Source organism: Larus michahellis, chromosome 4 (genome assembly GCF_964199755.1).
Source record: "Larus michahellis chromosome 4, bLarMic1.1, whole genome shotgun sequence".
NCBI lineage: Eukaryota > Metazoa > Chordata > Aves > Charadriiformes > Laridae > Larus > Larus michahellis.
In genome coordinates, this window is record NC_133899.1 from 67396119 (window position 1) to 67416422 (window position 20304).

Consider the following 20304-nt stretch of genomic DNA (forward strand, 5'->3'; position numbering starts at 1 on the left):
ATAAGGCTTTATTTGATGTGGTTTTTTATTTTCAGGTCTCAGAACGGCTAGTCTCTGAATATCTCAGTATAGCTTACTGGTCAGTTTAGTTAATCATACTCATTATTTTTGTCGGAAATCGGTTTTCAATGGGAAAATGTGCCTTGAAGCAAAATGCATCCTTGCTTCATGCCAGGATTGGTTTGGATGTTGAAGAAACAGAAAGATAGGAAGGGTCGCAGACAAAACTATGTATGGGAAGCTCTCACTTTCTTTTCCTAATCTTTAAGCTAGTGATTTTTTAATTTATTTTCTGGGTCCACGGTTAAATGGAAATGTGTTTACGCCTCTTTGTCCTTGATTAGACCAGGACATTTCTTTGGTGATTATTAGAAAGCAGGTGAGTCCCTTGCCAGTTAAGCAGCACCGCAATTTTTTAATCCTCCCGCTCTATTCACTACGCATGTTTTCATGTGATCCTGAATTCTTAAAGAGTTCAACCTGACTGGGCAAGAGAGAAGATGTTTTAATGAGACGGCTGGTCTTAAAATCAAATTAAAAATAAGTAGCAGTGGTGATTTGGGGTCCAATTCTATAGGTAGGCACGACAGAATACGGTTCAACCAACAAATGGCAATAAGGCTGGAATTTTTTTTGAGTCATCTTTTTTCCCTGGATACTTCCATTTTAACTTCTGATCAAGTTCCGTCTCAAAACTAAGACACTGACCCAGAACCTAAAACTGCCCAGAAATTGGAATTGATGAGGCCTTGAGGAGAAGCAATCCTGCTAGTCCTGAAAGTTGTTATCCAAAAATTATTGTTAAGTTTAACCAGAGTTTTCAATAAAGAGAAACCTTGAATGACACAGGCTTCCTGCTAGGTCCCATGCATTCTTAGTTTTAATTGGTAGTACTAGGGATGAAGAAATCTTACAACCCTTCAATCTTCAGGATAAATAGTTTGGAAAAGATTGAAAACTTGAATGGCTGATAACTATTTAATACCTGCTACAGACATTTTTCAGAATACAACCAAGAATGGTCTCTATATACCTTGACCTTGTAAATGCTTCATTTAACACACACAGAGAGAAAAAAAAAAAAAAAGAAAAAAAAAAAGAAGATAAAGACACCATTCTAAATAGAGCACAGGATGAGGGAGTTTAGTTTTTCTCCATTCTGACAGCAGCTTCCAGCAGCTTATGTCTCCTGGTTTTGTGTGTGTGTAGATGAGAGAGAGTTTCTCTATCTGTAAAATACTTAACCATTTTTCAGACAGCTATGAACCTGTGAAGTCCTTTGATATCTTCATATGGAAGACATAATAAAAGACAAAGATTATTTATCATTTATAAAATTATACATGTTGTCCTTTATTGCATCCAGTATAATTTTGTATATTCTAAATAATTTTGTATGTAAGATATTATCTACTCTGCATCTTTCCTGACATAAATTCACCTGTAAAGTTGCAGCATAATATAGGTCACTTGGAAGTCTTGTTTGCAGCTGTGCTTACGTTTCCTCAAAAAAACCCACCCCCAAACCAGAAAACACAACAAAAAACCATTGCCCCTGAATATTGAAGTTTATTAAGAAAATCAGAAGCCTCCTTGTAACTACTTGAAAACATTTCACTGAACATAAATATGTTGCTCTTTAAAATGAACTTAAAAATATTATTTAGAAATTCCAAGAATATGATCCAAAGCTAGAACAATTCCAGGTAAATGGGCTCCCAGCAGCTTCAGGTTGCCATCTAGTCTTTTCCTCTGCTCTTTTTGGGTTTGGGAGAAGGGGGAGGATGATTTGCATAATTTTTTAGTTGTTCCTGGAATTAGAGCAGAACTTTAAATAGCTGGACTTTTGCCCAGTACTTTTTGGAATTGTTAAATGTTTTGTAGCTAAGCTAGGAAAGTACTAAGTGGTGCAGCTTTTTTTTTTTTTTTTTTAAAGATCAAATGACTATCGCAGGAGTTAATCTCCTTAGAGACAAACCAAGTGAACCCACAGATTCCCTTGAGTAGTGATTGTTAATGTCAAAGCAAATCTCCTCGTTTGTTTATCTTATTATTTCAGTTAAAACTAAGCCCTCTTTCTGCCTTGTGAGAAACCTTTACTAGAAATAGGATCATGGCTGTATTTTACCAGGGTTTTCAGAGCATGTCTGGGGCAGTGTGGCATGGTGGGAGGAGGTGGAGAAGCAGAGGAGACTGAAGGTCAGACTTCCTGTGTCTGTCTTCAGGTCTGCTGCTGACGCTCCATCTCGTTTTTAGTATTTGTAGCTCTTCGTCCTATCCCGTGCTCCAACTCCCTTGTTTTTAAAAATGTATTTACTAACAGAACATATCACTGAGAGTGAAACTTCCTTGATGAAGAATTCAGGAGTTTGCGCTCATTGTGCACAAGTACAGAATATTACTATTTCATTCCCATAGATAAATAAAATATACTTGGGACATTATGTTCAATGCCACAGAGTTTTCACAAACTTATTTCCTTAATCAATGCACAACTCTGAAAGTTGCAAGCAGATAGTTTTCGCGTGAGGCAGCATAGATCTTGCTTCCATAATTTAGGATAGTTCTTACCAACTTCAGTCATGCTGGAACAAGGACTTGGAGCCTCCACGGCCTGCACTTTCCTATTAACACTGAAGCTAGTCACCATGCAAACCCTGCATTAAAGATCTTGAGTTGCCTAGCTGCTAAAAATCAAACAAGAAACAATGTGTAGGTTTGAACAGTTGGCATCTGCATGCCATGGGAGAGATTAACATCTGCGAAGTTCTGCTAAGCCCATCTGAGTGAACCGACTGGTGAATTCTCCTCGCTCCTTCATAATATACATGCAGTATAGTAGGAGAGACACTAAATCTTGTCAATCTTCTGTCTTCAACCTTGATACAAGCAACACAATTCTTCCTACACAATTCCTCGACAGATTTCTTCCTACAGTAGTAGAGGTTCAACTCCTGTGCTCTTGGATGACAGAAGTGAGCTACAGGCGAACAGCCAAGCACAGGCATTTTTGTGTGCTTCTCCTGAAAGTCACAAACTCACCTGCTGTAAAGAAACCTGCAGATTGGGAAACTTGGAAGGAAGACTCAGAGTCTTGGACTCATCTTCATCTGTATCCTCCAGCCAAAGGAAATATTGGCCTGCTTGTAATACTCTGCAACACTTGAGGGTAGTGAGGCTTGGAAGAGGAGCAGGAATATAGGTGGGTGGTGGTGGGTAGAAGGAGGGAGTCATGGTTGGGTTTGCGCTGAAGGGGCGAACTGTGTGCTGTGCGTGTACATCTCTGAGGGTAAGCTTCTTGTTTGAGGGAATCACCTTGATGGGCATTTCAAGAGTAAGTATTGCACTGTTTTAACTTTGCTTCAGTCCTGGATAATGTATATGAGGGTTGAAGTTAATGACTAATAGCAGGGTGGGAAGACTAGGCAGCACCCTTCTTCTTTACAGTCTAGATGGCATGGTTCCCCATAGAGTCCTGGTCATATTGTCCTCTTTCTCACTTTGTGTGTCTCAGGTGCCCCATGCCTTTTTTTGAAAGACTAACACTAGACCATTCATGCAATGTGTCATTTTTACTAACCAACTAATGTACTAACACCCTAACGACTCATCTTTGCTTTTAGTTATTTTAATTAACAATCGTTCTGTTCACGATTTTTTAATTTCCTTTCTTCCCCCTTTTCCGCAAAGCACTCAGGCATTGGACACGCTATGGTAAACAAACTACATTGTCTGGTAGATATCATTCTTATTGTCTCTTTTTTTGGGTTTGCCGTGTGTTACCTGCCTTTTCCTCCCCCTACCCCCTCTTTTTCCCCCCTCCTTTATACTTACTTCTTCCTTTAATTTTTTTTAATTTCACTGAAAACACTTTTTTCCTCTCTTTTTTTTTTTTCCCTTCTTTTCTTCTTTTTTAATGGAAAAACGAGCAACAAAAGCAACTAACACAACTCTTCCGGAAATGGGGTTTGGACATTTCTTTCATTAGTTTCTTCACCTCCCTCTTTAGTTCTTCTTTTCCATTCTGGTGATAAATTGTTGGTTTTTTGTCCCTTGCTTTTGAGTTTATCTTTCTCTCTTTTCTTTGGTATTCATTTTGCCTTTTTCCCCCCCCCCGCTTTTAGTTTTTGGTTTTTACTCTGAAGGTTTCTAGATCAGAACCATTGCAGGGCCTCTAGTCCATGGTGGTGAAGGCTCTCTTTTTCTCTCATCCTTTTGTTGTGGCAACGGCTATTACAGGCAAACTGGCCGGAGTTGTCCTCTTTCTCCTGATTTTCCCCCGCTTCCCTCCCTCCTCTTTCTCTCCTTCTCCTCCTCCCTCTTGTCTTTCTCTCTCACTTTCTCTCTATCTCTCTCTCTGACCTCTACCTGCCGTGGCCACAGGAGCTCAGCCGGTTGTTTGTTTCAGTACACACTCTGCATGGCATGTCCACGTCTGGTGACTCGCCCGTCTCCTCCTGGCCTCGATCTATTTTCCTCCATCTTCCCTTTAAGCCACTAACAACATCTAAGCAAAACACATCAAATTCACTCGCTCCTCTCCCTCCCTCTCCTTCTGTCTCCCCCTTCACCCTCCATGTGTTTGGGGTTAGAGGTTTTGGGGACATTTCTGTTTGGTTTTCCGTTTTCTGATTATTATGGAGTTTGTTTGGTATTTTTATTTTTGATTGCATGCAAGTGTGAAATAAGTTTTCCTTCTCCCTCTCCCTCTTTTGTATCTTTTGTTCCTGTTATCTTCCTGGGCTCCAGATATACTGGCATGACATGTCAAAGTGCAGTGTGTGCATGCTTTGTGTTTTCTTTCTTTCTCATCTCTGCTTCTCTCACACTTGTTGGTGTGTGATTGATTTATTTTGATTTATTTTATTTTGATTGATTTCCTATTTATATTTTGGTTATGAGTTAGTTTGTAATTTTTTTTTTTTTTTTTCTTTGTGGTGGGTGGCGGGTGTGTGTCTCTCTAGGTACATGGCATGCACATCCATAACATATTGAAAGTGAGATCCCTCTCCTCCCTCCCTGAATGCATGATCGTCAGTGTGCTGTGAGCAAAAGAAACATGAAAAATAAAAAATACCAACCTCGTCTTCATTAGTGTTTTTTTTTTTTTACTAACAACCATAACTAACTGTAATCATTGAAATAAATACTAATTAATCATAAAATCAGCTAATATGAGAAATATCTTTCAAGGACGGTTCCATTTTCTGGCCTGAGTTAGATGGAAAGCATCTCGATGGGTAGACTGCCGGGTCGGCCTGACAGTGCTGATACACCAGAAAGGGGAGAAGCAGATGCTGGAGCATTTCCATTTTGGGTGAAGCAGACCAGAAAATGGAGCTTGGCTGAACTAAAAAAAATACATATCAAATCTCAACAAAATCCTTAATAAAACTGACATAAAAATATAGGGGAGGTAACTTTGTTCTGTTCAGGATTGTAAGGTCATTGCTGGGATTTTCTTTGTCCGTTGTGTCCTTTGAACAGGTGACAATCTCTGTGGATGGCATCCTTACCACCACGGGCTACACACAAGAGGACTACACCATGCTGGGCTCAGATGACTTCTTTTATGTGGGAGGGAGCCCCAGTACTGCTGATTTACCTGGCTCTCCAGTAAGCAACAACTTCATGGGCTGCCTTAAAGAGGTAACTATTTCAAATTAATCCTTGTTTCTGTGCTTTTGGTATCTCATATTCATTGCTCTTTCCTGCCTGTCATTACACGCTCAATGTCTTTCCCTGATGCTGAGTTTTGCGCTGATACTGCAGCGGCTCTGTAAGGATAAACTTGCCATTCAGCTGGACAGAAGGCATCAACTCATGAGTTTATGGTCATAATCAGACTTATAGTGCCTGGATTACAGAAAAAATACCCATGGTAGTGGGAGAGGTGTCTTCCATAGGCTGTTGACGATTCAGAGGGAAGCATTACAATCTTCTAGGCACTGAGGCAATAGCCATTTAAAAAAAAAGACAAATAGCCTTTGATTACTGAGCATTTTTGAGTGAAAAAAAATCATAATTGGAAGTGTATTTAGGATGTATTTTTAAGGTCCTATATTCCACCTGGGAATATAGTTAGTTTTCCAGGAGGATACAGAGGTTGTATAAACTGGAAAAATGAAAGTCGAAGGTAACATAAAATATATGTGTAAGTTAGGTAAGGAGAATGCAGCATGAGGGGGCATACTGGAGAAGTGGCAAAAATGTGGCGTGTGGACTTGGAAGTGTACTGTGTTGGTAAGCCCATGCACCAGGGCTGCTGCATTGGTCAGGAACAGATAGCTGCCTTCCCAAACCATGTTGTCTTGTGCTTGCTGGCTGCCCTTGTCACGGTGTTAATCCACAATTTTGAGAAAATCCACACATGGGTAATAGAGATTGGACTGCCTGGCTAGCAGCAGGAACCAGAGTAGTGTTCTGTGGAGGTGGGGGGGAGGGAGAGAAAAGATGAAGTCTCAGCCCAAATCTGGAACTTGGTTCAGTTGTTTGTGTGTTATGCCCTGTAGTCGGCTTTCCTATCTCTTCTAATAGAATTTGTGATGATCACTGTGATTAATGGTAATACAGATATTGACACCCTCAAAATGTGTGACAGAAAGCTTACTGACAAACAAGCTTAAGTTTTCTGTCAGCTTCCTAGCTAGCCTGGAATAAGAGGTTCTTGCAAGAGTTTTCTCCCTAATGTTGTGATCCTGTACTAATACTGTTTTTCACAGGGTGTGGCTGGGTGGGTCTAATTTTATTTGCAGCCTGGAGTGTTGTCATAAATATCGTCTTTGTACGATAATAATAGAGGGAAGGCAGAGCTGAGTTTTCATACAGGAGTCATGGAAACAGCGATGCTGAGCTAGATGTGTGACTGTAACTGCCTGACAAGCTACCATCCTACTGATGCTCGACTCGTGGTGTCAGGGGTTATATGTTATGTGCCAGTCCTTTGATGTGAGCAATGGCTGTCAAAGTCTGGAGCTGCTCTCCTGCCTGACCTCTGGATTAGTTAAGGGAGTGCACATATGCTGGAAAACAGCCATGTGAGCATCTTACATAGGAAATGAAACTGCCCTGCTGAATAGAAACTGTCATACAGAGATCAAATCCCCCTGTTTTCATCTATAGAGCCTTGGGCCTGATTTTCATAGGCACTGAGCATCCTGGTTTGATTGAAATCAAGAGGAGATAGAGCTTCTTAGTGTCTCTTTAAATCAGGATCTTAATTTTATTTATGGATGCTATGAACATAACACTTAGCAGAGGCCATTTTTATGTGTGCTTTAAGTCAAGCCAATGGAGCAGAGAAAGCAGCGACAAGAAAATCTTCAGCAGCTTTATTATTTATATAATCATTTGTATTCTATTAGCTTGCACAATGTGCTAAGAGCTGCTTACATAGCCGTCCCAGGCTCATAATGCTCTGAGAGAAGAAAAACCCAAGCAACCACTTAAGAATGAGAGGAAAAGGAAGACAACAGATAATCATAATGTGCTTTGTAATCTTCACTCGACAAGGCAGTGACAGGAGATGTGTATGAGCAGCTGTCTCGACTTAAAGACAGGCTGGTGCTGGATGGGTTTGAGCTATAGTCTGCTTAATAGCAGCCTGCTCTTAGTAGTGGTCCAGTAATGCTTTCAGCTGCTGTGAAAATGTGCCCCAAATGTACTTTGCCTGGCTTCTGAGGATGAATCCAGTATACGCTATTCACTAAGCGTAAGTATAGTGCGGGGTTGTCAGGGCAGGCACCTGGAAAATGGGATGAATGGAGAAATGAAATATTTCATAAGGAAAGCCGTGTTATTAATTAGCACTTCGTGTGTCCATTCTGTCATTTCTTCAGACCCGCTAGGACGCAGGATGAGTTACTGCAGGTATCTCTAGGACGTGTAAGGAAGCTGACTGTTGTGCTTTTCCTCAGTTCTGTTTTTTGCAAGTGGAGGTGATGAGGAACTGCAATTAATGGAGAAGGAGCAGCCCTAGACAACTGTCAGAATCCTGACAACCTCCAGAAGTGCTGCTGTAACACCGACACCTGCACAGGGCAGGGTCTGACCAGAACAGATAGCCTGTATAGGCTGAGAAGGGTTCTTATTGCATATATAGTGAGTTATTCTCAGACATCAAAGCAGGCTGTGCTTTCATTAAGGGGAGCTTTGGTTGACTTGAGCAAAAAATAGTTTGCCTTGTGAAATCCCTCCTGGGGTCTGTTTCCTCTTCTTTCTTTTTGCTAGGGATGAAAACACTAGGTAGTACTAGGCAAAGGTAGCAGGATCAACCTGAGATCCACCTCCAATTAGAGGACGGTTCTTTGGAGTGTTGTCTTTATGTTTACTTCTGAAATGGCAGGGTATATATGTGCAATGCAGTGCAGCATGGTATGGAGCACCTCTCCTATGAGGACAGGCTGAGAGAGTTGAGGTGGTTCAGCCTGGAGAAGAGAAGGCTCCAGAGAGACCTTATAGTGGTCTTTCAGTACTTAAAGGGAAGCCTACAGGAAAGATGGGAACAAAATTTGAGCGGGGCCTGTTGCAATAGGACAACAGGTTATGGCTTTAAACTAAAGGAGGGTAGATTCAGACTAGAGATAAGGAAGAAATTTTTTACGAGGGTGGTGAAACACTGGCACAGGTTGCCCAGAGGGGTGACAGATGCCCCATCCCTGGAAACATTCAAGGTTAGGTTGGACGAGGCCCTGGGCAACCTGATCTAGTTGAAGATGTCCCTGCTCATTGCAGGGGAGGTTGGACTAGATGACCTTTAAGCGGTCGCTTCCAACGTAAACTATTCTATGATTCTATGAAGGAAAGCTGCGCTGGCTCGAGAAAGTTAGAATGCCTGTGGGGATCAGCCTGACCCCCTGGGGCAGCCAGTTTTGATCCTAGAAGGGGCAGAACTGGGTTAGTGCAGCACTTGTATGCCTGTAATGTTTCTGGTTCCAGAACTGGCTACAGGGAACTTAATTTGGCCTGTCAGCCTGACCTCGGTACCAGGAAAGATCATAGAGAGGATCATTTTGAGTGAGCTCTCACAGCAAGTACAGGGCAGCCAAGGAATCAGGGCCAGCATGGGTTTAGGAAAGGGAGGTCCTGCTTAATCAACCTGATCTCTTTCTATGACCATGTGACCCACCTTCTGGATGCGGGGAAGGCTGTGGACGTTGTCTGTCTGGACTTTGGTAAGGCCTTTGACACCGTCCCCCACAGCATTCTCCTGGAGAAGCTGGCAAATCATGGCATAGACAAGTGTACTCTTAGCTGGGTTAAAAACTGGCTGGATGGCCGTGCCCAGAGAGTTGTGATTAATAGGGTGAAATCCTCTTGGCAGCCGGTCACCAGTGGTGCCCCTCAGGGCTCAGTTCTGAGGCCAGTTTTGTTTAATATCTTTATCAATGATCTGGATGAGGGGATTGAGGGCACCCTCAGTAAGTTTGCGGATGACACCAAACTAGGTGGGAGTGTTGATCTGCTTGAGGGTAGGAAGGCTCTACAGAGGGACCTGGACAGGCTGGATCGATGGGCCAAGGCCAACTGTATGAGGTTTAATAAGGCCGTGTGCCGGGTCCTGCATTTTGGTCACAACAACACCAAGCAACGCTACAGGCTTGGGGAAGGGTGGCTAGAAAGCTGCCCAGCAGAAAAGGACCTGGGGGTGCTGGTGGACGGCCAGTTTAACATGGGCCAGCAGTGTGCCCAGGTGGCCAAGAGGGCCAACAGCATTCTGGTTTATCAGGAATAGTGTGGCCAGCAGGAGTAGGGAAGCGATCGTGCCTCTGTACTGAGCACTGGTGAGGCCCCACCTCAAGTACTGTGTTCAGTTCTGGGCCCCTCTGTACAAGAGGGACATTGAAGTGCTGGAGCATGTCCAGAGGAGAGCTACCAGGCTGGTGAGGGGTCTGGAGACCAAGTCATATCAGGAGAGGCGGAGGGAGCTGGACATGTTTAGCTTGGAGAAGAGGAGGCTGAGGGGAGACCTCATTGCCCTCTACAACTACCTGAAAGGAGGTTGTAGGGAGGTGGGTGTTGGCCTCTTCTCCCAGGTGAATAATGACAGGACCAGAGGAAATGGTCTGAAGTTGCGGCAGGGGAGGGTTAGATTAGATATTAGGAGGAATTACTTTACTGAAAGAGCGGTCAGGCACTGGAACAGCCTGCCCAGGGAGGTGGTTGAGTCACCATCCCTAGAGGTATTTAAGAAACGTCTAGATGTGGCACTTCAGGGCATGCTCTAGTGACAGAGATTGTAGGTTGGTGGGTTTTTTTGTGTGTGTATGGTTGGACTTGATGATCTCAAAGGTCCTTTCCAACCATGAAAATTCTGTGATTCTATGATACTTAGTCTCTCGTCCACCAGTGCTGCAGGAGCTTGAGCTTTTAAGGAAAATATTCTAAGCTAAGAAAGTTAGACAAAGGGGTAGGATACACCGTAACAGCAAATATTGTTCCTTTCAGTTTATGTTTTCTGGTAGAGCAATGCTCTTTTTTCCTACCAAAGTCCTAGCTATGGAATCGCCTGTTCCCAGAGACATAGCACATCCCAAGTGGATTGCACTGCTGTTTAGAATGGTGAAGAACATCCTGCCAAGCCCTGTACTGATCTCTTGAAGGTATTAAAGCAGAACGGTCTATTCCTACTCCTCTGCGTTTGTTGAAAACTTCCCCTAGGGACGTCTGACTTTCCTAGGAAAGGAAAGGGATTGATACAGGCTTTGGGGTGAAACTTTCAGCCTTCCCTCTGTAATCTCTCTTATTCATCTGGACTGCATCAGCCTCGCAGTACAACAACCAGACTGCTCACATGGGAGCTAGAAGGGCTCCTTGAGTGGAACGTTGCCTTCCCGCTTCCTCTGAGATTACATGCAGGTGCTGAAGTGCAATGAGGCAGAGTGCCTAATGACCCCCTCTGCCCCTTTGCAGCTGGGAAGGACTTCTCCACTCAGCTGGGCTTGGTGGTAGGAGGAGTGGCAGCTCTGGCAGGATAGACACGTCATGTGGTCAGAGTCTAAGCCTTGACTAGGAGGAACTGGAGTGCATAAGAGTGTGTTCCTGGCAAGGAACTAAGGGTCTTAGGGTTCCTCTGCTGTAGTATCTAAATAAGTCATGGTGAAGGTAACCATGTTTTCTTTGAATTGTCTGAGTTAACGTTTCATCCTTTCACCACAGACTAGATCTTCCTGTCTCTTCTTTTCCTTGCGGCTACATGTTCTCCTTGAAGAGATTCCACTAAGTTGCTAGCAGTAATATACCTAAATCATAAATCCAAGTGCTGAATGAGTAGTTCAGGTTGTTCTTTTTCCTCCGTTTTCATCAGAATTAAAGACGTCCCAATGTCTGGTAGCACTGTTTGTTTTACATTCCGCCATAGTCATCCTGGCAGTGTTGCAGTATACCTGACACTGTAATGAAGGAGCAAGACTGGAAAATAGAAGTAACTTTTGCCATGAAAATTTCAAAAGGCAGAATATGCAAATAGGGCAGTACGCAGACATCAAACATGGACACCGCATTGTATTTGCATAAAATCTAAGGCTTTCTGGACCTTCAGTCTTAAGATAAATTGTTCTAGCAGAACTCAGCGGGGAGGGGGAGGAATCTGGTGTATTTTCTGTCATGGAGGAAACCAGATATAGAGATGGAATAGGAGGAGGTACAGAAGCACATCTGAAGCAAGTGGGCAGAAGTATTTTTTTTTAATGGATGTCAGGGAAGGAGTGACAGTGCTTTAAGTCAGTGAATGGATAAACAGGGAGAAGGACTGCCTGAAGGTGGAAAGGGAAGAGGATACATTAGTAGTTTTCAGAGACGACCATATAGCCAGAAGGAGAAAGGTAATGACAAACAGCTATGTTTTGCATGTACTGCAAAGTCTCATGTTTGAGGTTCCAGTAGTCAGGGATGGAGGTGGAGGGTGGCTGGGTAGGAAATTTAGCTGTGTAGACTAAGAGGGAAAACTGGATTTCAACTTCCAGTTGCTAGGGAAGGGAGAGAATCAGGATATTTCCTAGGCTCTATTAGGGAGCTAGCCATTGAGATTCGATTTACTTGGAGCAGTGTTTAGATGGTACAGATGGAGGTGCTTTAGAAGAGCCTAAGGTGGTCCCTAAAGAATGGACGTGCATGAGAGAATTTATGAAATCTTGATGTTTTTCTATCAATGCTTTATTAAAATCTCAATTCTGAAAAATGTTGATTGGTACTAACAGCTTGATGGAAGCAGTGAGGTTTGCATATGGGCAGAATATGGCAGAAATTATTGCAGGGGTCAGGCACCATCTGGCCATGATGGGAGAAAGCTGTGAAAGCTTAGATCATTTCTGTCCGCAATTTAACTGCGAGGAGCCAGATTTCCAAATGGTTCGTGAGCGTGCCCAGTTGCTGTATGTACATCTCGGATGCTATCTGCAAGCCAGGTCTTTTTCGGGCCTATTTGCATGTGTAATGATGATGTGATTTCTGTTTGGGGATGGGTTTTTCTGGTTGGAGTGCCACACCGGGGAGGAGGCTGAAGGTGCAGATGGAAGAAGGCCTAAAATACAGAGGCAGAGAAGAACAGCCTGAGTGTGAAGAGGGCAGACAAAGGAAACTGCAATTATAAGAGCCCTTCCCTAACAGCGGGACCAGGTAGCCCAAAAGGCTTTTGGGTGCCCAAAATCCCCTTCCACAGCAGTGATTTAACAGAGCCCCAGGAATGTGTAAGAGGAAAGTGAGGAATAAAGAGTGTGGGGAATTTCACTGTTGCGCTGTGGAGGAAGTTACCACGTGAATGGCATTAATTGCCCACATGTGTTAGTCTGACTCTGCTGCTCCAGCTGCTCTATTGTATTTGGACCAGTCTGTTTCCTATCTATATCACTCCAGTGAATTTAATATTTGAAAAAGAAAGGGAGGGGCTAGTCGTACTGTGTAGAAGCAGACAAAGCATGGCCAAAGTCTGAATATGATTCCCCTCCTCAAAATGTGTCTTGTTCTTTATTTTGGTCTCCCATTACTATTCTCTGCCAGAGAATCCCAAATAGCCCTGATGATGATGACTCTGATTCCTAAACTTCCAGATTCAGAGGCCTGTAAAATTTTTGGTGGCTCCTCACTCTTAAATTTCCAGTTGTATTACTGCTGCTGTGGTGGATCCTGCTGCAGCTCTAGGCTGTGTGAATTGAGAGTCAAGAATGTCTGTGCGTTTTCTCTATGCGTCTGCAGAGCATCCAGCACAAGGCCTTCATCATGTTTTTGAGTGCCCTTGTTGTAGAAACATAACAACACGGTGGCTTGGGAGACACTGGCCAACATTTTGAGCAGCTCCTGCTGAAATTCCTAAAGGTAATAAGAAAAAAAAACATTGCTGGAAAGATTTGATTTGAAGGTGGGAATGGAGGCACTTGGAAACTGAGAGCAATGTGATAGAAGGCAAGATGCTGAGTGAATCCTGAACAGGCCAGTAGACAGGGAGGGGGAGATGGTAGTGTTTTCTCATCAAGTAATGCTTATAAGCTCAGTTCCTGGGCTGGTTTGCATTTGGTATTTCCATATGAGCTCAGAGTCAGAAGGGATGTATAGTTTGGCAACAGAACATTTCCCAGGCTGCCTGCTGGCTGCCAACATGTGTTGGATGCCTGGGCATAAATCCTGCAAGACTTTGTGGTACACAGGGAGGAAGAATACCTTGTGCTTTTTGGTATGAGTGTGGGACATGACACGAAGCCAAGGTGAGCAAGAGTCTCTCTGAAGTGAGCATCTAAAAGCTGAAGCACCTTTCCCATTTGTCTCTGGGCTTTTTGGCAGCACTGAAAAGAAGCAATGTTTTGAGGAGGATTGTTTTTAAACAAATGTTTTTATCGTAGTAGAGAACGTCTATTGCCCTGCGAGACCTCTGCTGTGCTGCCAGAAGGAGTGGCATTGTGCCTCCCTTGTTTTGCTTGCTTATACCTTTATGTGCTTACACCATCCCGTAACTGTAAAAGATTGGATCTCCCCAGCCTCTTTTCTCAGGAAGAACTGCCAGAGTGAAATTTACCCTCCACACAAGTGTAGGAGAAAATCTATAATACCACTTATGTCAAACCAGCCATAAGTAAAGTAAGTCTTCTGTGGTTCATGGTCCCAGTACTAACATTTAGCAAAGTGATGAATGTCAACCTCTCTGGAGAAGGCACTCGATTCGGTTATTTTGCCTAGTGTTTTTTTTTAGGGAACTGTTTAGCAGGGATGGAAGAAAAGAGAAATGTTTGTTCTGTAAACCAAAGGCAAGGAGTCCTTCCAACATGAAAAGTGAGACAGGCAGAAGAGAGAGGATGCAGATTTCTATGCAGCGTCTATGAGTCAGGGAGATGAAAGGTCAGAGGTGAGCTCTTGTGATGCAGACGCAGCACGCGGAGAGGAATGTATCCTGTGGTACAGTAATGCAATGACAACATTTTACAATTAATTGATCTGAAGGAGTTTAAGCATAGAAGAATAAACTACCTAGCAGTCCTTGTAGTCTCTGAGCTTGTTCCTATTTAATATTCTTTTGAGTGAACTCCTTTAATTTTCCCCACTTCCTAAATACCAAGGAAGTAGAATATCTCAGACAAAGAGCTCCCAACAGAAACTCCGATTAGAATGTCCTAGTCAGTTTGACAGGACAAATTAAGATCTTTGGGTCTGGAGTATATTTGCGTAGTGTCTCATGTTTGTTTGTCTAAATTGTGATTCCTGTGAATGACAAGGATCTTGCGCAGAAAATCAAACGGTACAGTTTCATGCACTGTCAGACCTTATACTTAGTAAATACATGTACTAAAAGTCTAATTCATAATGATGACTAATATTAGCTCATAGGACCCTTCGTCTGAAGGGTTCAGTAGGTGGCTTCTTCAAAGCAGCCTCCAGAGATTCTGGATCCTTTCAAACCATAAGCTAAAATACAGTACCAAAGGGAGTAAATGTCATTATCCTTCAAATACTGCAATTGAGGCACAGCTGTGATGTCGCTTGGTCAACATCATACAGCCTGCCACTGCTAGAGCAATAGATAAAAGAGGGATGTTCTATCTATGGCTCTATCTCTTCTTGTTGCTCTTCCTCCTGTCAGGGAGAGCCTATGTCTTCAGCATAGTGTAAGAGTCACAAGTGACTGATGTTCTTACTGGAGAATACTAGATATTCCTGAACTTACTGCAACTTTGCTTCTCTGGGGAATTTTCTTCTTTAGAAGTGATATTCTTTTTTTATCCTTGCTTTCTTTATACATTCCTGTCAAGCTGACAGGGGGATAAGTGTGAAAAACAAACTTCAGAAGATTGCACAGGGCATATATGGGTTACATCAAAAGTGTATCTTAACTTGCCAGCTGAACTGATGCGTATGAAAAGCCCCCCCCTACTTTCTCTTAAGAGTCAGCTCAGGTGAGGAAATGAAAAATCCAGAACAGACCCTGCTCCCAAGCAATCGGAGTACCTGAGGTTGAGACTGGGGACTGTTCAAATGAAGATCAGTCCTGATCAAACAGTTGATGTTGCAGCTCATTTTTGAACGTGAGCAAGGTCTTGTGGGCATTTCTCTGCTTTGTGCTCTTTCTGTTGGAATTTGGTCCAGGATATTAGGAATTGCATCATAAGTGCAGTGTATCATAGGCAATTGCTTCCATGTCTGCCCAGAATGGGAAATGATCTTCCAGTTATGGATCCAGTTAAAACTTAAACTTCTACTGGATTTGGGGAGACTATTCAATGAAGTACATGTTGCTCTGCACATTCCAGAGGTTAATATTTCACTTTCTCATGTTTTCTCATTTTTAGTAAGGATTTATGGCCTGTCCCACAGGAACTAAAGTCAGTAGCCTTGTCAGGTGTATTAGCGTGCTGCCAGTGCTGCAGCTTTGCTTTTGCTAGGGAGTTACTCAGTGCCTCTTTTCCTTATGTAGCTTAGCCCTTGCCTACCCTGTAGAAGAAAGGTTTCTGCTAGCATTATTGCCTTGTTTCATGTGTGACACAGAAAAGAACTTTGTCAACGTGGCTTATTTGCATCCATAGCAAGAGTTTTGCTGGCATAATGATGTTGGATGAGGGTTTGTTGTGAAATAACATAAGCTAACCTCAACTATTGATCAATCTCTTCTGTCAAATGTTTCTGACCACATAGAAAGTGGAAGAGTAATGTACTCATGACATGTCCATAGAGAGTTTATTCATGACCTGCCCATATAGCCATGGAAAGTATGCCTGTTAAGCAGGAAAACAATTTGAAATTGCCTCAATAAATTAGTCTTTAGTGAAGGAATTTGAGTATGAAAATGAAGTGCTAGAATTATTTTCCAATTAGTAAAACATGGGAGATCCAAAGACAGGAGATGACGTTTCAGCTGGCTTTGGTACAGGAGGTGGAGCAGAAGTTATTCTATCATCTGTGTACTGAAAGAATCACTAGGCTCCTAAAATATTTTTCTTTAATGAAATTCATATAGCAAAGGCTCTAGAATCCTACAGCCTTAATGAACCTAGAAGTACAAACTGTAAGGGTATTTTTTTCATAGCTCCGTCCACAAATTAAACAAACACAGGTTCTAGTTAAGATCACGTTTGTTACAATATACTATCTTGTCCTCTGGAACTCTTATCAGTAGGCAGACAGCAGCTTGCAGGCATTCTAGGTCAGCCCCAGTGCGCACATTTTGTTGGGGGATTAATTTAAGGGATAATTCATATATCAACAGTTCAGTGGCATTGAACACCTAAAGTTATTGCACTCTTAGAAAGTTTACAAAAGTAATTAATGGCCAATTTTAAAGCAAGCGTTTAATGAGTAGACATAGATACTGAAACTTTTATGCAGAAGGTGTAAAAGGCATCTTTTTGCAGGGCTGTTTGAAACTACGTACTGCCACCATGCTCGTAAGCTAAAGAGAATCCACAGAGCTAGAACAAAGTGTTGTCTAACCCAGTCGGACCCTGTCCAGCTGCCACTGGAACAGGTACCTAGGGAGGAAACCAGCAGCAGAGGCTGGTGTCACCACTGGGCGGTGTAACCAGCAGGCTGATGTGTCGCACCAGTAGTAGGGCACTGCACCGAATCCCGCCTGCGCCATCCGCGTGTGACCCTTGGTCCTGGTGCTACGGCCATTTGTGCTTGCTTTGTGGCAGGACCATCAGGAGCAGGCTTTTCTTTCCTGCGTAATGAACCTGACTCCTGCTGAGCTTCAGTACCTGCAAGGGATGCGCCATGTGGTGGTGTTCAGGAGATGAAAGTGTTTACAAGTGTAGAACTATATTCATGTAGGCAAATTCAGAAAATGTAATGGGGATTGGAACAATATAGCCTGTGCTTTGGGTCTACAATAAATTTAATTGCTAACCCAGGCCCTAAAGAATGGAAATGTTAAAGTAACAATCCTTGCACACGTACGTGATCTAATCCATCTCTGTTCAAGAATGAGTAAACTAAGACGGGATACAGAGTATTGATGGACAAACATAGCTGAGTCCAAAGTCAGTAGCTGAGCACTGGTGATACTCACAGACGTTACTGTGGCAAAGATTTCTGTCTGTCTTATTCTGTTAGCCAAATGTGGTTCCATCCTAATGGATGCTGTGATCTTAACTTCAGCTGTCCAAAGTCTGATGTCTCAGTTTACGATGAAAATAAATGAGCTTCTTTTGCTTTACTTGTCTTTGTAGTTCACTGAGCTTAGTAAACTCTTGTTTTGGGTGAATAATTAGAAGAAATAGGAGATGTAATTTTATTTGTTGCTCCTTATGTTGCGTTAAAGAGATTGACAAGGGTCAATTTTATACTGTCAGATAGAAATGCAGACGAGATAGTTTTGCAGAGTCAGGACCTGCCATATGCTAATATTAATAAAATTACAGGAAAGAGAGAAGTTGCAAAACTGTACTGTTTATGTACATGTGTATAAAACAGGTACGTTCGGCCTAGGAGTGAGTGGGATGCTCACCACCAAGGAAGGTAAAGAATGTCCATACTTTGTCAGAGTTAAGTTGATGGTTGGACTAGATGATCTGAAAAGTTCCTTCCGACCTAGGCAATTCTATGATTCTATGGTTTGGAAGCTTGGTAGGCAGAGAGCTAATAATATGGAGCATGCCGAGCTTGATGTATTCTCCAGTGCTATGATACGCCCTCTGACTCTTGACATAGCTGTAATAGTGATGAGAGAGGCACCTTTCCGTAGGTATTTCAGTACCTGATCCAAGCTCAAGAATTAAAAGGACTCTGCTCCTTACATAACTGTGCCTGCCAACACACTTTCTTTTAATGAAACCAATTATACTTCTTTTGAAAATAGCTGCTACCTTTACCAGCAGGAACAGGATCCACTGGGTTTGAAGCTAGAGCTTCTTACTTAACACCATTTCAGTCTCACATTGGGAATATTAGCGAGTCCTCAGCCTTTTCAGTAATTATTTTTTTCTCCTGTTAGTCATTTAATTTTATTGCAGTCTTTGAACATGGAGGTGCCCAGCAGTGAATATTATACTCTAGCTGTGCTTTCAGGTAGGTTGTGGTCATTCAGTCACGGTGTGCAAGGGGCTGGATCTAGATTTTTGGAGCTTTAATTAGAGGTTGGGTTTGTGGTTGGTTTTTTTTGCTGTAGTAGCTAATTTCCTGCTTGACAAGTGTCATCTCTTTGGGAGCAGCAGTCGTTATATAAATCTTCTTGCCTGACCCTGAAGGGTAGACTATTGCTGTGAAATGTGCGCGTGTGCGCATGTGTGTTGTGAGCAACGGGGAAAGACTGAGCTGCTACTGCCCACCACAAAAAGCCAGGCTGCTGCAGCTGCCAACAAGGGAGGCAAGAAAGGCTGATGAGGTTTGAATGTTGAGCGGGTGGGCTGGACGGCTCCTCCCAGGTCCACCACTCCTCTGTAGCAGTGAGCCAGCCAGCTGTCAAGTGAGAGCAGGGCAGGAGGAGGCAGGCAACTAATGGGCAGCATTTGTTACTTGAATTGCATGGAAAAGGCAGCAGGCTTGATATGATACAACCAGATTTTGTATGTCTCGTTTTCTTTCTGTTCTAATTCGTTGTCGTTGCTGCTTTCTGGCTTTAGTCTACTCCTGTTGATGCTGTCTGTTGCACTGAATATCTGTGCTTTGGGATTTTTTTCTCTCCCTCCTTCCTTCAAACTGCAGAGGCAGAATTCATTTAGTTCAGAATTAACAGTGGATGTGTCTAGATTCCTAAGCAATTCAGTGGGAATAATGGAAAGATGGAATTTAAGCTCTGAATTGTTTATCACTAGGCTTTATACTCTTTGAGCTACAGTTGCATAAGTGGAGATGTTAGAAATGGTAATATCAGAGCTCAAGGATGAGTTACGGTCTGCCCCCCGTCCCTGCTTCTTGTAGCTGTCTAGACCTGGATGCAGTAGCACAGTGAGATGAATGGTGTCTATTTTAACAGCTCTTAGGGAAACATGAGGAGAGGCTGAGGGAGCTGGGCATGTTTAGCTTGGAGAAGAGGAGGCTGAGGGGAGACCTCATTGCCCTCTGCAACTACCTGAAAGGAGGTTGTAGGGAGGTGGGTGTTGGCCTCTTCTCCCAGGTGAATAATGACAGGACCAGAGGAAATGGTCTGAAGTTGTGGCAGGGGAGGTTTAGGTTAGACATTAGGAAGAATTACTTTGCTGAAAGAGCGGTCAGGCACTGGAACAGCCTGCCCAGGGAGGTGGTTGAGTCACCATCCCTAGAGGTGTTTAAGAAACGTCTAGATGTGGCACTTCAGGGCATGCTCTAGTGGCAGAAATTGTAGGGGATTTTTTTGTGTGTGTATGGTTGGACTTGATGATCTCAAAGGTCCTTTCCAACCATGAAGATTCTATGATTCTGTGATCGCTGTGTTGCATACTGTGACTACTCGTGATTTCATATTGCCAGAAGGGGGGGAAACTCAAATGCTCCTATTTCCTAAGCACAAATCTTAGCACTTGGGAAGTTAACACTTCAGGAAGAGCATCAGTTATCTGTGAGCTGCATGGGGCTGATGACACACAACTGAACAGTAACAACTGCACCCAGGAAAGCAGTGGTGCATAGTGTACGAGTTGCCAAGCTCCTCTGGCCAGAGTGGAAGTGACTGAGAGATGGTGTCTCGGTTCTAGCACCCCAAGAGGTGACTGTCAGTGATGCCAGCAAAGCTTTCTTACTGTATCAGTGTTAGCAAGCAGAGGAAACGCAGAGGTTTGGGAATGGTGGCAGAGATGAAAAATGGCATTTAGAGATGGGGCTTGAGAATGGCATAATCATTCCTGTTAAATCTGTGCCTTTCTTTCTGATTATTAGCCATTTTAAGTGGAATGGGTTTTGCATCTAGAACAA

The 20304-nt window shown here is 43.0% G+C and overlaps 1 protein-coding gene across 34 annotated transcripts in view; it reads left to right on the forward strand.

Moving 5' to 3' along the window:
- Positions 1 to 20304, forward strand: part of NRXN3 (neurexin 3) — a 1053186-nt gene that overhangs the window by 287811 nt on the left and 745071 nt on the right. For all 34 annotated transcript variants that reach the window (XR_012586787.1, XR_012586788.1, XR_012586790.1 and 31 more), the window contains one exon: positions 5488 to 5649. Coding sequence is in view for 26 of the 34 variants with exons in the window: in XM_074585395.1 (XP_074441496.1) it covers positions 5488 to 5649 (162 nt within the window). In the remaining 8 variants the exon portion in view is untranslated. The remainder of the gene's footprint in view (positions 1 to 5487; positions 5650 to 20304) is intronic.